Source organism: Stegodyphus dumicola, chromosome 10 (genome assembly GCF_044657685.1).
Source record: "Stegodyphus dumicola isolate Sdum_Otavi_A_Nest chromosome 10, ASM4465768v1".
NCBI classification, from domain to species: Eukaryota; Metazoa; Arthropoda; class Arachnida; order Araneae; family Eresidae; genus Stegodyphus; species Stegodyphus dumicola.
This window is the reverse complement of record NC_140777.1, coordinates 21,537,382-21,559,724: the sequence shown is the minus strand read 5'-3', so window position 1 is coordinate 21,559,724 and position 22,343 is coordinate 21,537,382. Positions and strand designations below refer to the sequence as shown.

General features: G+C 33.3%; 2 protein-coding genes across 19 annotated transcripts in view; one reads left to right on the top strand and one right to left on the bottom strand.

Annotated features, from left to right (window-relative positions):
• Nucleotides 1-1,064, top strand: part of LOC146994913 (uncharacterized) — a 691,669-nt gene extending 690,605 nt beyond the window's left edge. Inside the window, exon 6 of the transcript XR_015043337.1 lies at nt 123-1,064. The gene's annotated coding sequence lies outside the window, so the exon portion shown is untranslated. The remainder of the gene's footprint in view (nt 1-122) is intronic.
• Nucleotides 1-22,343, bottom strand: part of LOC146994912 (inositol polyphosphate-5-phosphatase A-like) — a 222,044-nt gene that overhangs the window by 93,643 nt on the left and 106,058 nt on the right. For 9 of the 18 annotated variants that reach the window (XM_085824735.1, XM_085824731.1, XM_085824728.1 and 6 more), the window contains 2 exons: nt 19,884-19,988; nt 6,581-6,636 (listed from right to left, as the gene is read on the bottom strand). In XM_085824735.1, coding sequence (XP_085680861.1) covers nt 6,581-6,636; nt 19,884-19,988 — 161 coding nt within the window. Of the gene's footprint in view, nt 1-6,531; nt 6,637-7,799; nt 9,290-19,883; nt 19,989-22,343 lie in introns of those variants that run through there. The other 9 variants (XR_015043318.1, XR_015043317.1, XM_085824739.1 and 6 more) reach the window with 4 other exon arrangements.

Sequence of the window (22,343 nt, the reverse complement as noted above, 5' to 3'; positions counted from 1 at the left end):
GCATTCTGTGTATTACATACGTAAAGACCTAAAAGGCCAATCTTAGTGATACTAGTCTTTGTATAGTATTTGAGTTTAGCTCTTATTTAAATTTAGTTAGTTTGAAGTTCTTATTTTTTTAGTTCAGACCACAAGTACTGGTCTTTGTATCCTGAAGTGTGGGAGCAGCTGCAAACCATGAAGAATAAAGGGTAATTAAATCCTTCCCATCTTTGTCATATCTTCTACAATTTCATCGGACATACTTTAAAGTAAACTCACTATTCTTCTCAGGACACCCACATGTTCGCCAAAGTGATTAGACGAAATAGTGGTCCTGATAAACTGAGCACAATTAAAAACCTTCATAGAAATATATTATTTGCCTCAGAGGCTAAAAAGCACAAAATAATGAGAGTTTGATCTGACTTCTTTATTTCTGAACTGGCTGAGTGAGTGAATTTTTATAAATTCCAACACATCAATAAGTGAGTTTTCTTTACAGAGACCTCCAGAGTGGGCAGACAGCCTTGATGAGATAGCCCATAACAAAATAAATGAACTACATTAATATTCTCTTTCTGATGTTAAAAATTTTCATACTGGCTAATTAGAAACATATGCAGTTACAAAGTTCATTCAATGAAGTTTCAAACAGATTTCTATTTTTATGTACACCTATAAATATCTATTTTATACTTTTCATATATACATGCACATATGTTGGGTTCACAGTTTAGACACTAAAGCACAGTACCAGCAAATAATAATATTTAAATGAATCACTAACAGCTCTTATATGAGAATATTTCATCAATCAGAGGCCAAGCAATTAAATCCACTGAATTCTAATAGTTTATACTGGATTTGGCTTCTGGCATACAGGCTGATGTTTTCCATAAATAATGTGAATACATAGCAGTTTTTCTTAGAAAGCATCCCTTCCAAGACAAATAACAAACAATAATTATTGCCACAAACACCTAAGAATCTAATTAGAATATTTCTCAAATATATTGCAAACTGGCATTATCAGAGATGAAATTTATTGATTATTCTTTTCAAAAATACCAAAACCTGCAAGATAACCCAAATATAAAAAAAAAGGGGGGGAGGCTTTTTATACCCATTACTGTACATAACAAAGTAACTAAATTCAGCAGGCGCAAGAGCTCAGTGAATAACTGCTTTTCAAACTGGAGGTAGAATTTTCTTGCCTCTCTGAAGCAAATCAATTTAGGAATATTTTCTATGCCGCACTCACAGTTCACTTAATCCTAGAAAACAACATAGCTGATTGCTCACTAGAGTGTCAGCAAAACATCCATACTGTACATGATATGGATATAGATAAATAAACAATATATACAAAGTTAAGTTGCAATTGGATATATAACATATCATTGAGTTGCAATTGGATAGTGGATCCTCTCTCACAGCATTGCCCAAAACAAGTCTCTATCATTTGTTAAACAGGTTTTAACTCAATAGTATGTCCAATGAGCTTTGCTTGAAATTTAATCTGCAAGTGAAACATCTTTAAAATGAAAGGTGGTCTTCCTGAAAGATACAATTCAAATTTGAGAATTTGGCCAGAATACATAATTAATGGAAATATAACTGTTTAAAAACTAATGTTTTTGTGTCAACACTGAAAACAAATATTTCTGAAAGAAGGAAATTAGAAGAATGAACAACTGCAGAAAATCCATTTCAGAGAAGTTGCATGTTCAAAGCAAAATATCTGAATGTTCAAACCGTATTTTATTAAAAATTTTCAGGCAGTGTAGCACATCAAGTAGTTAAGCAAATGGGCCTATGTAAACTGAAAAGGGCCAAGATACAACTTTGTGGATGAATGCAAAAGATGATTATTTTTTCACTGAAGGGCTGTATAAATTTACATATGTCACAGAATGTTATATCTTAAATTGAAAACCCAAAGATGTCTCAGCCAAATGATTAAGAATTTATCCAAAGTTCAACAATCAAGTAAAAAACATTTATACCATCTAAAATCATTTACAATGTTGATGAAACTAGTCATTTCTTTCTTCTCCAGTTTTTAAAATACCTCACCTCTGAAGACCTTCAGTATCACGGTGAAAATCCCTTCACTATTTTATAATGAGCAAATAAGGAAAAAATAGAAGACTACTCTTAAGAATGTTACAAAAACCAAGATCTTTCACAACTACTGACAATATGCAGCCCAAAAAAGTGAATGACAGCAGACATATTTGTAGAATGTGTCAAAAAAATTGGCAAAGTATTAAAAACTCAAAAATAATTTTTGTGAACTCTTTTTTTTATATTACACTATTTAATTCTTATGATTTAAAAAATGAAATATTTAAACTTATTCTGAAATATGCATAACATTTTAACAAACTTAAAAGTAAGATGATAAAAATGTAATAATATATAAAAAGTCACAATAACAAATTGTTTAAAGACAAGGCAATGAAAAACCGCATAAACAATATATGCATCTCCTCCTAAATTAAAATTCTATTATCATCTTTTTCATTTATATATTCTTCCAAAACGGCTCACTGAAAGACGTACGAATTGTGCTTACTATATTTCCTTTTTTTAAGACATCTAGTTTTTAAATGCATCATGGTGTACACTGGTTCACAAAGCACTCTTTAAAAGGAAATGCAGTTAAAATAAATAAAAAACACTGAAAAATTTATATTAATAAATACTTAAAATTACACAATCCAAATGTATAAAATTTAATTTTTTACATAATTATTTAAAGGAATATAATTCAGTAATATATCTAAAGCAATTCAGTAAAATTTGAAAAGGGAATAAATTTCAACAGTGATTAAAAAATGTAATATATGGCAAAAATATTTCTACGAAAGAAGAACTGAGACTTCGGCAGATTAAGAATGAAAAGAAAAGTGAAATATGTTGCCAAAAACTAGGAAGTTCTCCAAGTGAATTACTCTTGGCACAATGTAAAAAAAGTGAGCAAAACTTAATTCTCAAATTTTTCCTTAAATTTCTGATCACAATTTATAAAATTCGATATTTGAATACATAAGTTGAGTCTTAGAACTGAAATATGGAAAAAAATTGCCATGCTTTTTCAGAAAAATTCCAATTTTATGTCAGAATAAGTATATTAGAATAACACTCCATATAAATATATCTTATGTTATCAAATATATATCTTATGTTATGCTTTCAAGACATAAAAAATGCAAGCTGAATTTCAGCAACTGGCCGAGTAGAATGGAAGATACAGAATTGCTTCCCCGCCTTCTTTTTTTTCCTTGATTCAGTTATACCTGAAAATGCCCTGCTAAGCTTATAGTTAGACACTCTTTCCATGCATCAGAATCCTTTACATGGAGAAAAGCACTTCCCTCACCCAAGTTTCATGAAAACATGCAATATAGCATGAATATAAATTCTGGACCAAGGCATCTCTAAAATATATGACAGGACATTTCTGTACGAATGACTATAATACTACAATAGAACACACCCTCCCAACACCTAGAACAACTCCCAATATCACTTCAATGTCAGCAATCAAATTTCTCAGAAGCTTTGCATGTAATCTCTACTTCAGCTGAAAATGTTTTAATTTTAGTGAAATTTATTCAGCAAAATTTACTTAAAGCTGATTATTTGCATTTACAGAAAAATATGGTTAAACATTAAATTTAACTTTTTAGAGCAGAAAAACAGACAATTGAAATTTCATAGAACAAATAATTTTCATTTATTTTAATACTATAATATTTAGATAGATGTAATATTAATTTAACAAATATAAACATATAGATACTGTATTTAAAATTTACATATTTATAAACATGGTATATACTTTACACATGCCACTTTCTCAAAAAAGAGGCAATTTTTATACCATTTTCATTGCAATTCGCATGTTAATTTCCTTGGATAGATTACACATATTAGATGCTTTAACACATAATTTAAGTGCAATTTTGTCTTTGAAACTTTAAACCTTGTGGTTTGGTAAATGATTGAAATGTTTATAACTGCAAGATTTAAAATGCTTGTAAAATGTATGGATTGACAATCATACTGATAATGCTTTTATGAAATACTTGTAAAAACAATGATCTGAACAATGTTTGGTCTTTATGGCCGAAATTCAATTGTTTTAGAATTGTTTCTTTATTATGAGTAACTAAAATGCTTCAATTTAAGATTATCATTACCATAATGTTGCTAATATAATGCCAATACAAGTAACCCTCGTATAACACAGTAGATAGGTTCCTAGAAAATGCCGTGTTGTGTGAAATCATGTTGTACGAGACCCAGAGCCAATATAAAAAGGGGCCAACACACAACAAAGAATATTACATATTTTAATTTAATACAACTTTAGTGTAATAAATTTCTTCTTTGTCATTACTCAGTATAATCAACAGAGAATCTTTTTTCATTGGAATGAGATCGCTTTCACTTTCATTATTTCTTTCTTCATTTAAAGTTCTGCCATTTTCTTCCATCTTTACAAAATCCGTAATTTTACTTTGCTTACTAGTTCTTACCCGGTCATTTTAAATTTCTCGATATAGGGCTAGACATTAATTTAGAAGTCAAACAACAAAAATCAGTATTATGTTTTCAAATTTTCACAGGACTAGTTTCGATGGTTTTACCAAACCATCATCCTCATTTGCAAAAGTGCAAATGAACAAGATAAGATTATTAGATAAGATGAGATAAGAAAGACTGAACATGAGTTAAGCTACCGGCGACATCTATTGATGAAATGAGAACTAAAACAATTTCTTTAAAGACAATCTAATCTTATCACTGTTGTATATTGTTATAGGGTTCTTGCAATTTATGAATCGTGTTACAGCGAAACCGTGTTACAGGATGCTGTGTTGAAGAAGGACTACTTGTACTTCTACACTGCTATGTGTCTGATAAATAAATAAAAATAAATAAATAAATAAATAAAAATAAATAAATAAATAAAATATGCTTCCAGCTTTTTAAATTATCTAAAATTTTTCTTCAAATAGTATTCATATTTCTTAACAAGCTGTTTTATACTTATCAGTTATTTTACTCAATGTATGATGTTATAAAATTATCAACTGACACAATATGTTCTATTAACAAGTCTTAGTTCTGCATGCTTCACCTGCCATAGCCTTCAGATTTAGAATTTTCTTCTCTAATAAAAGAAGGCAATCAAAATGCATATTTTATTTCTAAAACAGCAACTAGTCAAAACATTTCCCCAAATTCATATTTGACATTTGAAAGGGTTTAAATGAGCACTGTACTTTACTTAGAAATAATTGCATAATGCAATGATTTTTACAATAGTAGTTACAAGATTAACCCATTTTTCACTGAGAATGAAGAAAAGTAACTTATATTAATATCAGAAACATGAAAGAAGGTGAACTGCATGTCACATTGGGATTTGTTTTCATCTAACCAATGAAGAAAAAGTACACACTTTTGGAATTCTACAAGATGTTAAAATTATACCATCAGATATCCTACATGAAACAAATCATAGACTTCCTTCAACTTCAAACACAAAAATTCTGTTCATTCCTTGAGCAAATTGGTTAAAAGTCACCTACAATTAATAAAATTAAAAAATATGCATGAAAGATACAAAGGCAGAGACACAACTGAGTGTCAAAATAACACACCCATTCAAAATAATGCTTGCCTGTTGCATCCCTCAGACAACCAAACTGACCCCTTCACTTGATGTTACAATGAATATATTCACTAAAGAAAGAAAAGTTCAGATTGAGCCGGAGACACAGTAGCAAACAGACAATAATGAATTTCTTTCTACTGAGGTGGCTTAAGCTCTGAAAATTATTACCTGCCAGATATCATTGCATGAAACTATAAAGATAATGCAAGCCACATCATGCAGGTTACGAACTTTTAGCAAGCACCTCTTAGTGGCTAGCATCGAACTGTTCCTAAACCTAGAAGGCTTCTCTGAATCCTGGAAATAATACTGTATGGCTTGTTCAGCACTTTGTGGAGACATCAGTCCATGAATACTCTGCTTTGTCTTATGATTATTTTAACCTTCAACAAGTGGTTAACCTCATCTTCTTTGCAACTGATTAACCTTTTTAACAACAATTCTTCACACAAGGACTGCAAGACAATGAAGCAAGACAAACAGCCCATAGAGATTTCTTAACATGAATTATCATCTGATGATATGTGAAAATACAGATGAGTTCATTTAACTTTTTTACTATGATGAAAAATAATTTTTGCATTTTTGTTGATTTTAACTCTTTATCACGCATTTTCAATAATAATGATTGATTCTCAAATGCCTTTATACAAACAGTGAATGCTTTTCAAAAACCACTCAAGGTTTCAGATGATTTTGGTCACCTCAGAGGTAATGTTTAATACCAGTGTTTGTTAATGTTCTCATGCAGTTAGCTGTCTACAAAAGGTGGTCATCACAGGAGAGTTCAGTATATTACAAAGCATTTGGAAAAGGAAAAAAAAAAAAAAAAAAAAAAAAATCTAAAATATACATACCATAAGGTATCTAGAAAAATTAGTAAGTAAAATGAAAAAATATGCTTACTTTTGTAATAAATAACGTAATGCATTTTGCCTAGTTTTACTGTATCTTGACAGAAACTGAAATATAAAAATATTGGTCCAATCATATATCGGATAAGTTTAAAATGAAGTACATTGGTGAATATAAAATAATAGTAATACCAACTGAAAACAAAATAATAGCAATATCAAAAAGAAGTAAACAACAGTAATATCAACAAACAAACAGTTTTTAAAATATGAATCTAATGATTCATATTTTAAAAAGCTTAAATGACAATGAAGCATTACGCTTTCAACATATTAAGCAAAATAAAAAAAAAAAAAAAAACACTTCAAATGACCAGTCACTTTAGCAAAAGCAAATTCAAACACAGTTTTTGTTTTTTTTTTTTTCTGTAAAATTGTTAATTCATAAACTGCAAAAAGCAGACCTAAACATCCACAACAATTTTTTTTAAAGCTTCATTTAAAAAAATATATATTGTTGCGTGCGTACGGGTTCGTTACGAAATGAATGCACAAGTCCGATGAAAAATGAACAAAAATTTATTATTATCACAACAAAAATGCTTAATCTTCTCAAATTATCATGCAGTATTACAATATCTCACAGTAGTTATCTTTTAACTACTCAAATGCCCAATAGAACGTAATTCAAAACAGCTAAAGAACGCTAATCCGCGAATTCGCTACAATCAACAAGAGCAATTTTCTAAACAACAACAAACTAAGCAACTACTACAAACTGAGATGTTTTCCTCCTTTTATAAGATTTTAAAATCACGCGCTAGAATTTTCCAGTACTTCCTCGAAATGAAAAAGAGATATTTATTTATTTAATGCACGCGCTCTTGTATTTTCAATTTTCCGGCTTAGCTTTCTTTTAATATTCGTCACGCGCTGCACTGCGCGAGAAATAAAACCATTTAATTTATAATTAAACTAACATTAGCTTTTTAAATACCAAATTCGTAACACTGCCCCCTTCCCAAGGACTGCACGTCCCGGGCAGTACAATCCCTGGACAGGAAGCTAAACTTACAACTGTGGCATAAACGTTACATTACAATATCAAACAACATAAACAATAAATGCAATAACTAACTTAAACAAATCAAATGCTATCAAATACTAAATACAAAACAAATCAAATACACATTTGAAAACAAAAAGGACCATGGTCTGATACTATTTACAATTATTTACATTATGTACTATGGCCATAGTAATAAGCTAACCTGTCGTAAGAGTTCGAAGACTCACGGATCCGAACCACAACGTCATTCGTGTTCAGCACTGTATATGGACCATCCGAAGGTGACTGTAATTTAGGACTGAGTCCTTTTCGTTGAATCGGGTTCCACAACCTCACCTTGTCTCTTTTCTTGGATCTATGTCCAGTAGCTCTCGTGTTGTATCTCGTCTTCACTTTCTCCGTCGCCAAGTTCACTCGATTTCGTGCGAAACGGGGCATCACTTCAAAACGGGCCTGGACATCTTGGATGTGTTCCTCAGGCGGTGAAGGCGCATCCGTGCGGCGATCAAACAGGCAGTCACAAGGCAGTCGAAGGTCTTGACTGAAGAGCATCTGGGCTGGAGAAGAGCTGGTAGTCTTGCGTTTCTTTTCGACCCTAGTATGATTTCGGCAGCTTCCCGAACTGGATCTTTCGGACAAGGCATCGACATTTCCAGGCGAGGATCCCTTTTGAGGATGGATAGTCATGCCATCAGATGCTGAAAGCAGCTTATTGTTTTTGAAATCTAAGGAAAAATTGTATTTCCTTAAAAAGTCCAATCCGAGTATGCATGGATCTGTAATATCCGCCACATATGCCGTGTGATGGTAGGCGGCACTTCCAAACCTGATGTTTACGTTTAACTTCCCAGTTATGTCGATCTTGTCACCAGACGCAGTCTGAAGGTTAACACAGGATGGCGTCCAAATAAGTTTATCTTTAAACTGTTCAGCTAAATCTTTCCTAATGATGGTAACATTAACTCCTGTGTCAATGATCATACTGCAAGGAACTCCATCGATATTCCCATTGATGGACAGTCCGTTATTGTTGCCACTCACTGTATAAATTTTAAGAGCTTTAAAACAAGGTTTTTCACTATCTGGCAACCTCCGTTCCTCGATATGGTCACTAATTTGTTTACTGCGTTGTTGCTGGGAAATGGTCTTATTTTCCGTACCTCGGGGTGTTCTGCAGTTTCTTCGTATGTGGCCTTCAACTCCGCAGTTCGAGCACTTTAGAATTAGTTTCTTTTCACTTCTGTTCCGTCTCAAGCCACTGACTTGTCTGGTAAAATCATTTGCTTTATATTCCGTACCCTGGGGTGTTCTGCAATTCCGTCTTAGGTGACCTTCACTACCACATCTCCAACACCTTAGAGCCACTTTCTTCTCGCTCCTACTCCGTATCAAATCTTCGACTTGTCTGGCTAAATCATCTAAACGAGCCATCAGTTGATCCACTGGCTCATGGACTCGCACAGCTCTAACTGGGTAGCGATCTCTACTAGTTGCTTGCTGGGCTGCCTCGAACTTCATGGCGAACAGAGCGCTTTTTATGTCCTTTACATCTGCCATTCGAAGAGCTTTCTGTATTTCAGTATCTCGGATGCGGTCGATAAAGTATTGTAAGGACAGGATTTCCCTTGTTTCTGTCGGGCATTCCGAAAAGGCGAGATGGGACAGCCTTTCAACATCCGCGGCGAGTTCCTGGAGTGATTCGGTGGGCTTCTGTTAGTGGGATTTTAATTGAAGCCTGCTGTAGTCTTTTAAACATTTCTTGCCAAAGCGCAGCTCCAATGCGCCGGATAGAGCTTCGAAGTCAAGTCTTTGGTTTTCAGGATGCGTCTGCAGGATATCCGCTGCGTCTGCTCTCAGCGAAGCGGCGAGATGACAGGCCTTAGTTTGGGAATCCCATTCATTCGCCTCCGCCACTATAGAAAATTGTGTTTTATACACTTGCCAGGAGGTCTTCCCATCATAAGTGGATAACTTCAGAGAGGGACGAGCAGGCATGGGTAAAAATTTAAAACCATCACTATTGTTCCCTGCCATCGCTACGAATTTCTTTAAAGTATCCATTTCTTTGGCAACTGCAGAAACTCTCTCATCAATTTGTTGTTCGATTTGGTGTTGGACGGCACAAACTCTTCCTTCAATTCGTTCCTCCACAGCAGAAACTCTCCCTTCTATATGTTCTTTTACAGAAGAAACTCTTTCTTCTATTTCTTCTTTCACCGAAGAAACTCTTTCTTCAATTAGTCCAACTTTATTTTCAACTGTGTCAATTCTGCCTTCCATAGCTTCAAATTTATTTTCTATTATGCAGGTAATCTCTCTTTTCATTTCTTCTTGACCTGCTTCAATCTTAGCTTGAACGGCTTTCATTTCGTCCTTAACAGATTCCTGGCCCAATTTCATTTCTTCCTTAACGGAATTGACGGCCCCTTCCATCTTTCCTTGGCTAGATTTCATCTCTTCTTTCATTTCTTCTTTAAACGAGGCAAAGGCTGTTATCAATTGCCTTAACTGCTCTTCCATTGCTCTTGTTATTGGCATTCAAATCCCACTTCTAACACCAAAAATTGTTGCGTGCATACAGGTTCGTTATGAAATGAATGCACAAGTCCGATGAAAAATGAACAAAAATTTATTATTATCACAACAAAAATGCTTAATCTTCTCAAATTATCATGCAGTATTACAATATCTCACAGTAGTTATCTTTTAACTACTCAAATGTCCAATAGAACGTAATTCAAAACAGCTAAAGAACGCTAATCCGCGAATTCGCTACAATCAACAAGAGCAGTTTTCTAAACAACAACAAACTAAGCAACTACTACAAACTGAGATGTTTTCCTCCTTTTATAAGATTTTAAAATCACGCGCTAGAATTTTCCAGTACTTCCTCAAAATGAAAAAGAGATATTTATTTATTTAATGCACGCGCTCTTGTATTTTCAATTTTCCGGCTTAGCTTTCTTTTAATATTCGTCACGCGCTGCACTGCGCGAGAAATAAAACCATTTAATTTATAATTAAACTAACATTAGCTTTTTAAATACCAAATTCGTAACAATATTTTCATATTAATAATAAATACTAAAAATAAATTTCAGAAATCAGCAAAGATAAAACTGCCTCTAATATAATCCTTGGACGATATAAAAGTAAAAACAGCCACAGAATAAATACATTAATAGATGCCAGTTTTCAGTTATCAAAACATATCTAAATTTACTGAAACTTTAAGCATTGTAACAGAAATCTAATATAAACATACATTATTAGTTTATAAAATTTAAAAGTTAATTTGCCAACCACTGCTTCAAAAACTATTTTGCTGCAACACCTTTCAAGGTACTTAAAGAGTAGAAATTTTTTAATGCATGTTATAATCTCTTTCAGACATTATATGCAGTAATGAAAATCCTGTTCACTAGCAAAAAAATAATTTTAATACACTAAGTTTTCAGTAACTATATGCAATACAGCAAACTTAGCAATATTGATAGCATAGAATGCTGATCAATATTGAAAAAAAAAACAAACTTGGCAGTTGAGGCAAATAAATATTCATCTTTATTTCAATTGACATTTACAGCCACAATTCACTTGGCACTCTAGTCATGCCTATTAAAAAATATTTACCTTTCTGATACTGTAGTAGGAATAGAGCAGCAAGGCAGTGTCTTAGCAAGAACAGAGGGATATGCAAAAGAGCATAGCTATTCAATATGAAAGTTCACTAAGAGAAAGATTTATTCTCAAAATTTTAAGTTCAAGTTCTGAATTAGTTACATCTTCAATGTTATGTAAGTCATATTATATGGACTGATCTAGACAGAACACAGTCCAGAAACAGTTAACAATATTTTTAGAACAGAGAGGGAAATGACCAAATTAAATATAAACTGGCTATTGCTAATTTAACTGGCTAATTTAATTAACTGGCTATTGCTAATTTAAATTGTAATTTTAATTCGCATATACTTTATCTTCCATATATGCATTTCCTACCTTTAGGGTTAATCAAATAAGGAAAAACAAGAAATGTTTCATGATAAGATGATACAGTTGGTAAAATCCAAATTTTTTTTTGTTAACATAGTATGCTGCTAGAAATTTGCTTGTATCGAATGGAAAGAGAGTGACAGTGCGCTTTTACTTTGCATCAGATAAAAGAATGTCTGGAACAACAAAAGGGTGATAAGAAGAATCTAGATGGTAGAATGGGATATTTCACTTAGCCGCCATCAATCTGCGAAGAAAAATGTAATGAATAAAAATAGACAAGCAATGTGAAAAAAAGTTGGACCAATAAGGTAAGTAGTAAGTACTTAACAAAATGTTAAGTTAAATAACTAACAAAATGTTAGGTAAGAATATCCGAAAGATATTTGCATTTTTCTCTAGGAAAATGGTAGAAATTTGAAAAGCACAGAAAATTTAGGTTGGTTGGTTGGAACTTTTCGGCACAAAACCCATGGTGATTAATATTGCGCCAAACAAAAGATTATGTATTTTCAAAACTTAAACTAATAAAGACAAGAACACATGCACCATTCAGTGCATACTCACGAGTCATGATTGGAAATTTAATACAATGTTACATATAGGTATAAAATAGCAAGCTATAAGATCAAACACACAATTTTCTTTTTTACTAATTTTTGAAAACCATGAAATACAGATAGTAAACTCTATAGTCAAAGGATAAATTCTGATGAATATGAATATAACTAGATCCCAGTTAGATCGTCTGAAACTCAAATTGGATTCAGGGCATCCAATTAACATGGTAAAGCTTTGTAGCTTTTAAAAAGTTAAAAATGTTAGAATGTAGTTCTTTACCAACTTAATCTTTTGCTGAAATCTCCCAAGTATTAAAAACAAATTTCGAAAGCAATTAAAATTTGGACAATCAATTAAAATGTGTTTAATGGTTAAAACAGTGTTGCATTTAGCACAAACTGGTTCAATTTCGCCCATCAATAGGTATCTGTGTATTAGCCTTGTGAAACCAATTCTTAATCAGGTCAGAAGGACCTCCTCCTTTCGGTATAGGGTACATTTCCAATGTTCTATTTTATGTTTTGTATTTCGTAATTTATTGGTTAACTGTGCATCCAAAAGATTTTGCCATTTCATCAAAATTTTCCTCCCAATCAAAGTGTTGTTATATGAATAGGGAACGGGTTAGCTGAACAGGCATATTTTGCAGTGACATCCACCAGTTCGTTTCCCACAACACCAATGGATCCTTTATTAGACTAGAATAGAAGAGAAACACGCCAATGTGACAATCAAAATCGTAAAAACAACCTTGTATTTAGCGTAAGTATTTTGAAACACTCAATCGATTTCGAGGGCAGCTAAAGGTCCCTCCTCATCAGGAGAAAGAAATAACAAGAAAGAGGAAAAATACAGGGAAAGGAGTCTTAGAAACACGTGGTCCTTATTAGCACTGCACGTGGTTGTAACCAAATTTTTAATCAGAGTTGCACTGGCCGCCTACTTTTACTGAGCCAGGCTATCTGATCAAACATGTAACACAAAGGACAAGAAAAATGATGAAGTTAAAAATAGGGAGCGAGGGGCAAATGCACCTTCACGCTCAAAATCTGAACTTCGAATAATGGAAAGCAACCACTGAACAGATTTTTATACCCTCTGGTAATACCAAATGCGAGCAGGTAACACCATTTTTCGGCAAAAATAACTGAATTAAGATAGTAGAATTTTAAAGGCATTACGAAGGACTGGATTGGACTTAAAATCATTAACTAAACATGCTAAATCTTTGTGAATATGAAAAGCCTCAAGAAAATCCAATTCACCTATGGAAGAAGCCTTTTGGATAATTTTTGCAGACCCAAAGTCAAAATTATGGTTAAATGTCCAACTATGATCTGCTATTGAAGACTTTTTAATTTCGCCTTTTCTGACATAAGATTCATGTTCCCTGATACGAAACTTTAATGCTCTTTTTGTTTGGCCAATATATCTTAAACCACACTGACACGATATCCTATAAATTCCCCAAGAATTCAAGACAGAAACGCAATCTTTTAGAATCGAAGGGTGAATTTTATTAATAGGCGAGAAACCGACTTGAAAATTGAATTTCTGGAGAATCCGTGCAATTTTATAGCTAACAGAAGGATAAAATGGAAGCACGACAAGGTCATTGTCGATCCTTTATTGTTGGGTACCAAGCCAAGGCTTACTACCCAGCAATAAAGGATCTGGTAACCTTTGGCTTTTAAGCTAACACTGAACTTCAGAACTTCTACGATTAACAGATTTGTGTTATCCACATAGGATTCAAGAGCTTTTAGCACACTAAGCGAGTGTGTGTAACTAATGAAATTTTTCATATGTTGTTTACCTATGGAAGATAGAGTTAATAGCAAAGCAACAATCTCTGCAGTAAAGATGGTATAAGCGAGATAAAGTTTTCTTCCCTCAACAGTATTCCCGCACACGAAGGCAGAGCCGACGTGATCCTGGGACTTAGATCCATCTGTATACACTGCAACATAGTCATTGAAAGCCTGTCTATGTTCATAGAAAATCTGCTTGTACACATCATCATTGGTGTTATCTTTAGCTAAGTTGGAAAATGTGTTGAGAAGCTCAATGTAAGCATCTTTCCAAGGAGGATTTCCAAATATTTTACTGCTTGAACTTTCACCTCTTAGAAGCCATGTTCTTGCATCCACTGTTGAATGCATAATCCCAAAGCAGGAATACAAGAAAGATGCACTTGGTAGAGCAAATAAAACTGGCTATCGAGCACTAAGTAGTTGGCTGAATTATCAGGATGTGAAACAGTTTTTGAAGTAATAGTGAAGAGACAACTACTCATGTCTCAGCTGAAGGAGTGGCTCGAAACATTCTACATACAAACATTGCACAGGCTTTTATATATTTTTGAACAAGGAAATGTGACATTTTATGCAATTCAGCAGATCTTGTCATAACCAAAAATAGGGGAACAATTTAGGTGTTTTCTGTACTTTCTGTAGTTTGAGGTCTTTTACTAGATGATTACTTGGCAGTTTCATGAAGTGTAATAAAATTTTGCAAAGCCATATTTGAAGGAAATAAAAATTTGAACCTGGCATCCCCACCCACCACAGAGTCCAACAAGGGGACTCAGATTCCTGCACCAAGGATAACCAGGTTTATATGCAAACTGAAGCCCCACAGTCAGCTTTCCTAAAAGCAGGTACTCCCGAGAGCTTGTCCCCAAGCCACTGACAAAAGGACCAGTGGCCAGCCGATTGATACCCATGAGTACGATAAAGTGCCTCCCATTTAGAAGAAGCAGAAGCCAAAGCAGTGTGTTGGGGACAGTACCTCGTCCTTCAACTACCAGGACCCTCCTTTCCAGTGACATGGATCTCCACGCACGCAGTTTTCTCACCATTCGAAAACTAGAGACAAGAACAGTTCTAGTTTCTCATAACAAACCTCAACCTCGGAAGAGGAATACCACAAAGCAGAAGAAAAAGAGAAAAGTTAACATTTGAGAGGAGATGGAAAAAGGATAGAAAGGATGAAAAAGGCCTAGGATTGTGATACCCGATCACTAAGACAGTAATCCCGTGAAGGATCTTCACCTGCTATGCTTTAGCAGGGCATATTGAAATGGCCTTCATGTCTAAGGTGGCCCTACCAGGAGTTATGCTCCCAACATACTTCGCTCATTCTGCCCAGTGACACACCCCGCCACTTTGATGTAGCATAGCAGAATTTGGGGGGGGGGTACAGGAAAATTCAGACCTTCAGTACATATTTCATTCTGCTTTAATATATAGTAAGGAACTTAAAAAACTGAAAAATTAATTTTTAATTTTAGAGCAATTGATCATAAATTCAATATTAAAAGCATAATACAGTACAAAGTCTGTAATACAGACATCCACTATCTGGAATGATCTATAATCCGAAACTCAAAGCCACAGTTTTCTTTTGTATGCTTTACGCATGCGTGTAATGCATTTACACATACGAATTAACGCACGTTTGCACATGCGCGTTGGGAGGATGTGTCTCCAGATACGTTCAAAAATGCATGGCATAATTTATGGCCAGCTACCATATTTCATGGTGAGGACGATGAAGATGATAGCCGCAAATTTGAAGGTTTTCGGACATCGCAAACTAAAGGCGAAATTTTCTTTTGTATGCTTTACGCATGCATGTAATGCGTTTAGACATATGCATTAACGCACGTTTGCACATGCGCATTGGAAGGATGAAGATGATAGCCGCAAATTTGGAGGTTTTCGGACATCGCAAACCAAAGGCGAAATTTTCCAGTTATTAAATTTTGTAAAGAAATGTGGAGATGTGGTAATAAATGAAGATGATATAGCAGAAGTTTTTCATTGCAATGATAATACCCCAATCATCAATAAATGGACAGCGAAATCTGTAGTATGGTTCTAGATCCAGAAAATACCGTATAGCGAAGAAAGTGACAGAGAGGTTATTGAAAACGAAAAAATTTCAATTGACAAGTCAGTCGGTATACTCGACACAGCATTTACAGGACTTGAACAGTGGAACTTTGTAACTGAACAAGTAATTATGTCTGTTTATAGAAAGAATATATAGTTTATAGAAAGTATTAGGAAAAAAAAAAAAAAAAAAAAAAGCGAAGCAACTTAATATGAAAGAAATGTTTAATAAAGTAAACAAATAAATATTATTATTTTTTTTTGTAAATTTTGATACCCTTTAGATCATAATTGCTCTTTATTTCATAAATTACGATTTCATATTTTTAATTGTATAATTTCTTCATGTCATCTTACCAGATTTAAATTGATGATCTATAATCCAAAAAAAAAAAAACCCCTAATCCGGAATTACCGAAGTCCCGACGAGTCCGGATTATAGACTTTGTATTCTATTTATATTTTATCACCCCTTAACTCACTTCAGCAAAGAGAATCCACTCAGGTAAAAGTAGCAATGCAGAACAAACAATATGTTATGCACATATCCAGCACAGTACACATCACTGTATGATTACATTCAGTTCTTTTGTCAACTATAAACTTTGAAAATTTAACTCCAGGCTTTCTGCATTTGTTAGCTGTAAAATTTAACACCTTGCATTAACTATGGCATATGAGAGATGTGGTACGTCAATAGGGCCAAAAGTAAACACAACATGTGACAGACATGAGCTAGTTATATTCTTTGAGCTACATGCCACAAAACACTTATCAATTTTCCTGTCTACATTGGAATGTGAAGATATATTTCTTGAATATTAGATACCCTTGAAAATGTCTTCAAAAAGAATACTAAGCTTTGATGAGGTTAATAAAAGTTTGCTAACATTTTAAACTATGCTTTAACAGGTATTTTAAATAATAATATTGACAGTAGTGATATTTTACTTTCTGCATGAAAACATAAGCACGTAAACCATACAGCATGCAATTTAAATAAATAGACAAGCAACAGACAAAAAATAGACAAGACTTGGTTTCCTGTAGACTGGGATGACATGAAAATATAGTTTCCATTATGTATAATAATGGTTGAACTGAAGCTAACAATTCAAATGAATTCCTCTAATGAGGGCAGTTAAGAAACTCCAGTATTCAGAAAAATGATGCAGTTCAACAGATTTTTGCAAATATCGGGTTTTAATCAAAGTTTCCCACCACTGCAACTATTGTCCACTAAACAGATCACGTTCGCCTGTTTAAACGCATTTTGTCAAATGATTTTTGATATTTGAAAGAAAGGCACTTGCTTTAGTACACTGTGTTGTAAAATTTTTAAAAAAATATTGTTAAGTAGAATTGGGTCACAAATAGAACTATCAGGCTACCACATTAGAAACATCATTTATTCCCAGTTCTATTGCAAAGAGTCAACTACAAAATTTCGCCAAATCATGTGAACAGCTTTTGGTACTAACATTGTATCATATAACTCTGTGATGATTTAGTATCGAAAGTTCAAAAACAAGGACTATGACATAGAAGAAGCAGAATGCTCTGGCCGTCCTACTGATGTTAATGAGGCCTGCCTGCCTGCCAGAACTTGCAGAAAAAGATCAGTATGCAACCACTCGAGAGCTTGCTAAAGAATTAGATGTTAGTGCCATGTCCATCATTCATGCTATGCATCGCATAAACTTGACATAGACGAAGCAGATACAGACAGACATGTTCAGGCCTGCACTAATCCATTCGAATATCAATGCAAGGATAAAATTCTGGACCGAATCAACACTTCTGATGAAAAGCGGATTCACTTCAACAACAAAAACCAAAAAGTGGCTTGATCTGCATGCAGTGAACCTGTCGGCAGCATTGCAAAGTATAATTTTGACTAATAAAAAGATCATGCTTTGTATCTGGTGAGATAACCGTGGTATTATACACAAATAGTATCTGGAAAAAAGTAAAACCCCTGACAGTAAGGTGTACAGCAAGATACTAGTCCATGCTGACGCTACTATCAAGGAAAAATGTCAAACTGAGTTCCGGCGCAAGAAGGTAATATACTCCATCAAAATAATGAAAGACCACATGTGTCTGCATTCACCAGCTGGACTCTGTACAGACTTGAATGGGATCTTTTGCAACACCCACTGTACAGCCCTGACATTGCTTTTTTGGACTTCTACTTTTTTTACATCTGCAGCTACACCTTGCTGGTGCTATATTCCATTCTGGGCTGAAGGCTTTGAGAAGCTATCAAAATGTTAGCAGAAAATCATACATTTAGGTGGTGATTACTACCTGCACTAAAGGTACTGGTTTCGCGTTTTTTTTTTTTTTTTTTCCTCTAACTTTATTAAGAACGTTTTTTGGTTGAAAACTTTCGTTACAACCCGATAGTTAAATGTTTCCATTTTGCAAACAATAGCTTTATCAAAAGACAAGTGCAAGATTTGTCTGGTTTTTCACTAGTATTTTTCAGATGGTCAAACTACATTTAAAAGCTAGCAATTGTTATTTTCTGTTACTTGATCAAAGAAACTTCTTAGCATTTTGTAGGTCAGAAATGAAAACAAAGATGAAGTATTAATAACAGAACAGTCTATTTGATTACTATGGGTGAAACAGCAATCAATTCTTCAGTTCGGCAATTCAGCAATATAAGCGGGACGTTAGAAATATATCTTTAATGTCAGTCAATTTTGCAAAAATACAGTTTTTAGGAAAGTGAAATATAAATCATTTAGGAAAGTGAAGTATTTAGACATAACTGATGCTAGAGTTGCCTCCAGTTCAAATGCTTAGCCAAATCATGAAATATCTTGATGTGTGACCAACTTTGTTGGTGTATAAGGCATGCACTCTTGTAATTTAAATCATAAGACAAGGGGTTAAAAGATGGACAGATAAAACATTTTAAGAAATGCTAACAGGTGATTATTTCATTTTTACATATGTGGAGTGTTCGTCCAGCAAAACTATGAACTTTTGCTTTTAACTCTGTTTGGAGCCAAGACCTTGAAAACAGAAACAGAGTAAGTTCTAGCTTCAAAAATAGCATATCGAAATGATTTATTTCCCCAACATGGCTTAATAAACTGAAAAATCTTCACAATAGCCAATACAAAAATATTTTGAATTTTAAGTAAATTTATGAGAATTTGGAACATAAAAATAATAGAAATTTTAGACATTTAAAGAAATCCATTATTTCTACTTATACAGGACAGGCAACATGGATGTTACCACTTCAATGAATATATTAATTTTCAATGCAAGCTACATATAAGTAGATATGGCAATACAAAGCATATCGCACATGTACAAGTCAGGTCATTTAATTTTACCTGAGTTAGTAAATATCTTCAAACCAGTCACCGTGTTCTAAATGCACACATGCATCAGTTGGATCATGTTCTCCGTTACACAGCAACACACAACAAGCAGCATGGACTGAATCCCACGGTAATTCCCTAATGAATGTCATTAAAATTTTGAATGTCATTAAAATTTCTTAGTTTCATAGAATAAAAACTGGTCTTCACCATCCCCCATAAGCATTCAAGCCTGATATCAAAATCATGAATGAAAAAAAGAGAGAAAAGCACATTAATAATGTCAAAACTAAATGTATTAAACAGATTTTCGAATCCAATAACAACTCGCAAGGCACATGAAACATATTACTCAACTTCCCCTTAAATTTCCAGTTACATTATATGGCAGTATCTTTCAGACTCCCCCTTGTTTTCATGCAAATCTGATTAAACATAAAAGCATAATTTTTGCAAAAGTTTCAGCAAAATCATTTAAACAAAACTTACATCTTCCATGGCTATGAAATTTGATGAATCATGAAAAAGATTTATATTGACTAGATCAAAGATTGTATGACCAATACTCCAGCGTGTTCTCATGACTCCCTTACTCTAAAAACAGAAAATGAAACAAAAAAAAGTAACTTAACAAATATCAAACACCTTAGTAAAAACAAAAGATAATGTGCATACAGCATATTTTAGAATTAAGTGTTTAATATGTTTTAGAGTCAAGATGTGGAAAGTAGTACCAATGAATTGCTGTCTATTAATTTTTATAAAACTATCATATTCAAAACCTCCTAACAATATTTTCTTATCATTATGTAGACCATGTAATATTCCAACACACTTTTTCTAACTTAATTTCTAAGATTTCTGTTTTCTAAGCAGTACTCTGTCAAATTTAACAAAGGATATTACATTTAAATTTTTTAATATTGTAATCAAACCAGAAGTCTAAGAATTATATTAAATAAATGCAATTTAAACATTTCAAACTTGTATATGAGATAAATTTTTAATGAAATGGGAATAAATTTCTATACATGAGTATTTTTTAAATTTGATTTAAGGTCCAAAATTTTAATTCCAATACTAGAAATGATATTGTTCATGCTTTCTACAAAAAGTGCTCAACCAATTTACTTTAATACAGCATTTATAAATCTGGTCCAAAATCTGGATTTTTCATATTCGGAATGATCTAATATCTGGACTTCAGAACAGCCTTCAGCAATTTTTTAAGATTTTTTTTTCTTACAAAGTATTGGAATGGAGAGTATAAAACTTAAAAAAAAAAAAAAAAAAAAAAAAAAAAAAAAAAAAAGAAGAAGAAGAAGAAGAAGAAGCTGTTCCATAACAATGATTTTTCTCATTGACTAACTGAGATTCCTACTCATAACATTCAAACACCTGCTGGCTAAGTGGCTATGACTACACTTTTTGCCCTTGAATGGTTGTGGGGGCATTAGCATTCTTTTTAACAATATAATTTATTTTTTAACATAAACAATAACTGAATGTCCAAGACATATTTTTTGGGAGCAGGATGTCGCTCATCCTAGTTTCTGTTCACTGGCATAGCAACAGGAGGAGGAATTTGATTCTGAGGAATTTCAGTTAACATTGCAAATTGTGCTCTTTCTTAACTTTTTAATTTGATTCAGCTTATTATTTTTTAGATCTGGTATAATTGGTGCTGCACTATTAAAATTAAAGTTAGAACTTATGTTAGGAATATGGCACTGGAGAGTCAATAGAACAACAATGAATAACAAAAAAACTATTCATAATTCTAAAAATGACAATTATGACAAAGTGATGATTGAATAGATGAGATAGCGATGCTGCATCATTGACAGTCCATTGCTAATGGCTGTAGGCAAAATATTTAATGATGATGAAGTTAAAAGCTTAATTCGTATATTCAACAGGTCGGTTAACCAAATTTAAAAATCACCATGGCATGAGGCAGTTCAAAATTTCAGGCAATAAAGCTTCAGCTGATCCATGTGTATAAACCAAACTCATTAAGAATGAAAGATATCTCCAGAATTTATTGCTGTGATGAAACTGGTCTTGCCTGGTAATATATGAATTTTGAAATACCCGAGCTACCTCTACAGAAAAGACCTAACCTTGTGTCAAAGATTCCAAAGCGAGACTAATCGTTCTGGTATGAGCAAACGTTACAGGAATGCACAAATTTAAACTTTACACAATTGGGAATAACACAACTTTGACATTTGAAAGAGTAAAATTTTCTCTATCATCGCTTAAATATAAAAGCATGAATGACAGACACATTAACAAATGACTGATTTTGAAAATAATTTCATACCAGATACTCAGCAACGTTTGAAATTAGTTGATTTATCGGATGATGCAAAATTTTAGCACTTATAGACAACTGTTTGGCTCATACGTTACTTAATGTTTTAGCTAATGTCTCCATCTTTTTCTTTCCTCCAAATTAAACATAAATCATTTGCCCAATGAGTATCAGAGTGCTTTGTACACTGATGCAGATGTAAGAAAGTCTTTTTAAAACCTATGTTGAATTTTCAGAACAGTAACAAGGCCATTCAAGAATTTTTCAAGTACACTGACATAAAATCTGCTTCGTGGATCATTGGACATCATTGGTCATAGAAAGATGTGTCTGAAGATATATTTAGAAATGCTTGGAATAATTTATTGCTAGCTGCCATATTTCACAGTGATGATGATTACAACAATCACAAAAATTATACATAAGCAGAAGGCAAAATTTTCCAATTAATGGAACTTGTAAAGAAATGTGGAAAAGTAATAATAAACAAAGATGATATAACAGACATTTTTCATTGCAATAACAATGCTTCAATTAGTCGATTAACAGATGGCGAAATCTGCCATCAAACAGCCCATTCACAGAATTCAAACCTTGGACCAAATTACCGTTTCGCCACTGGTGGGCCCTTT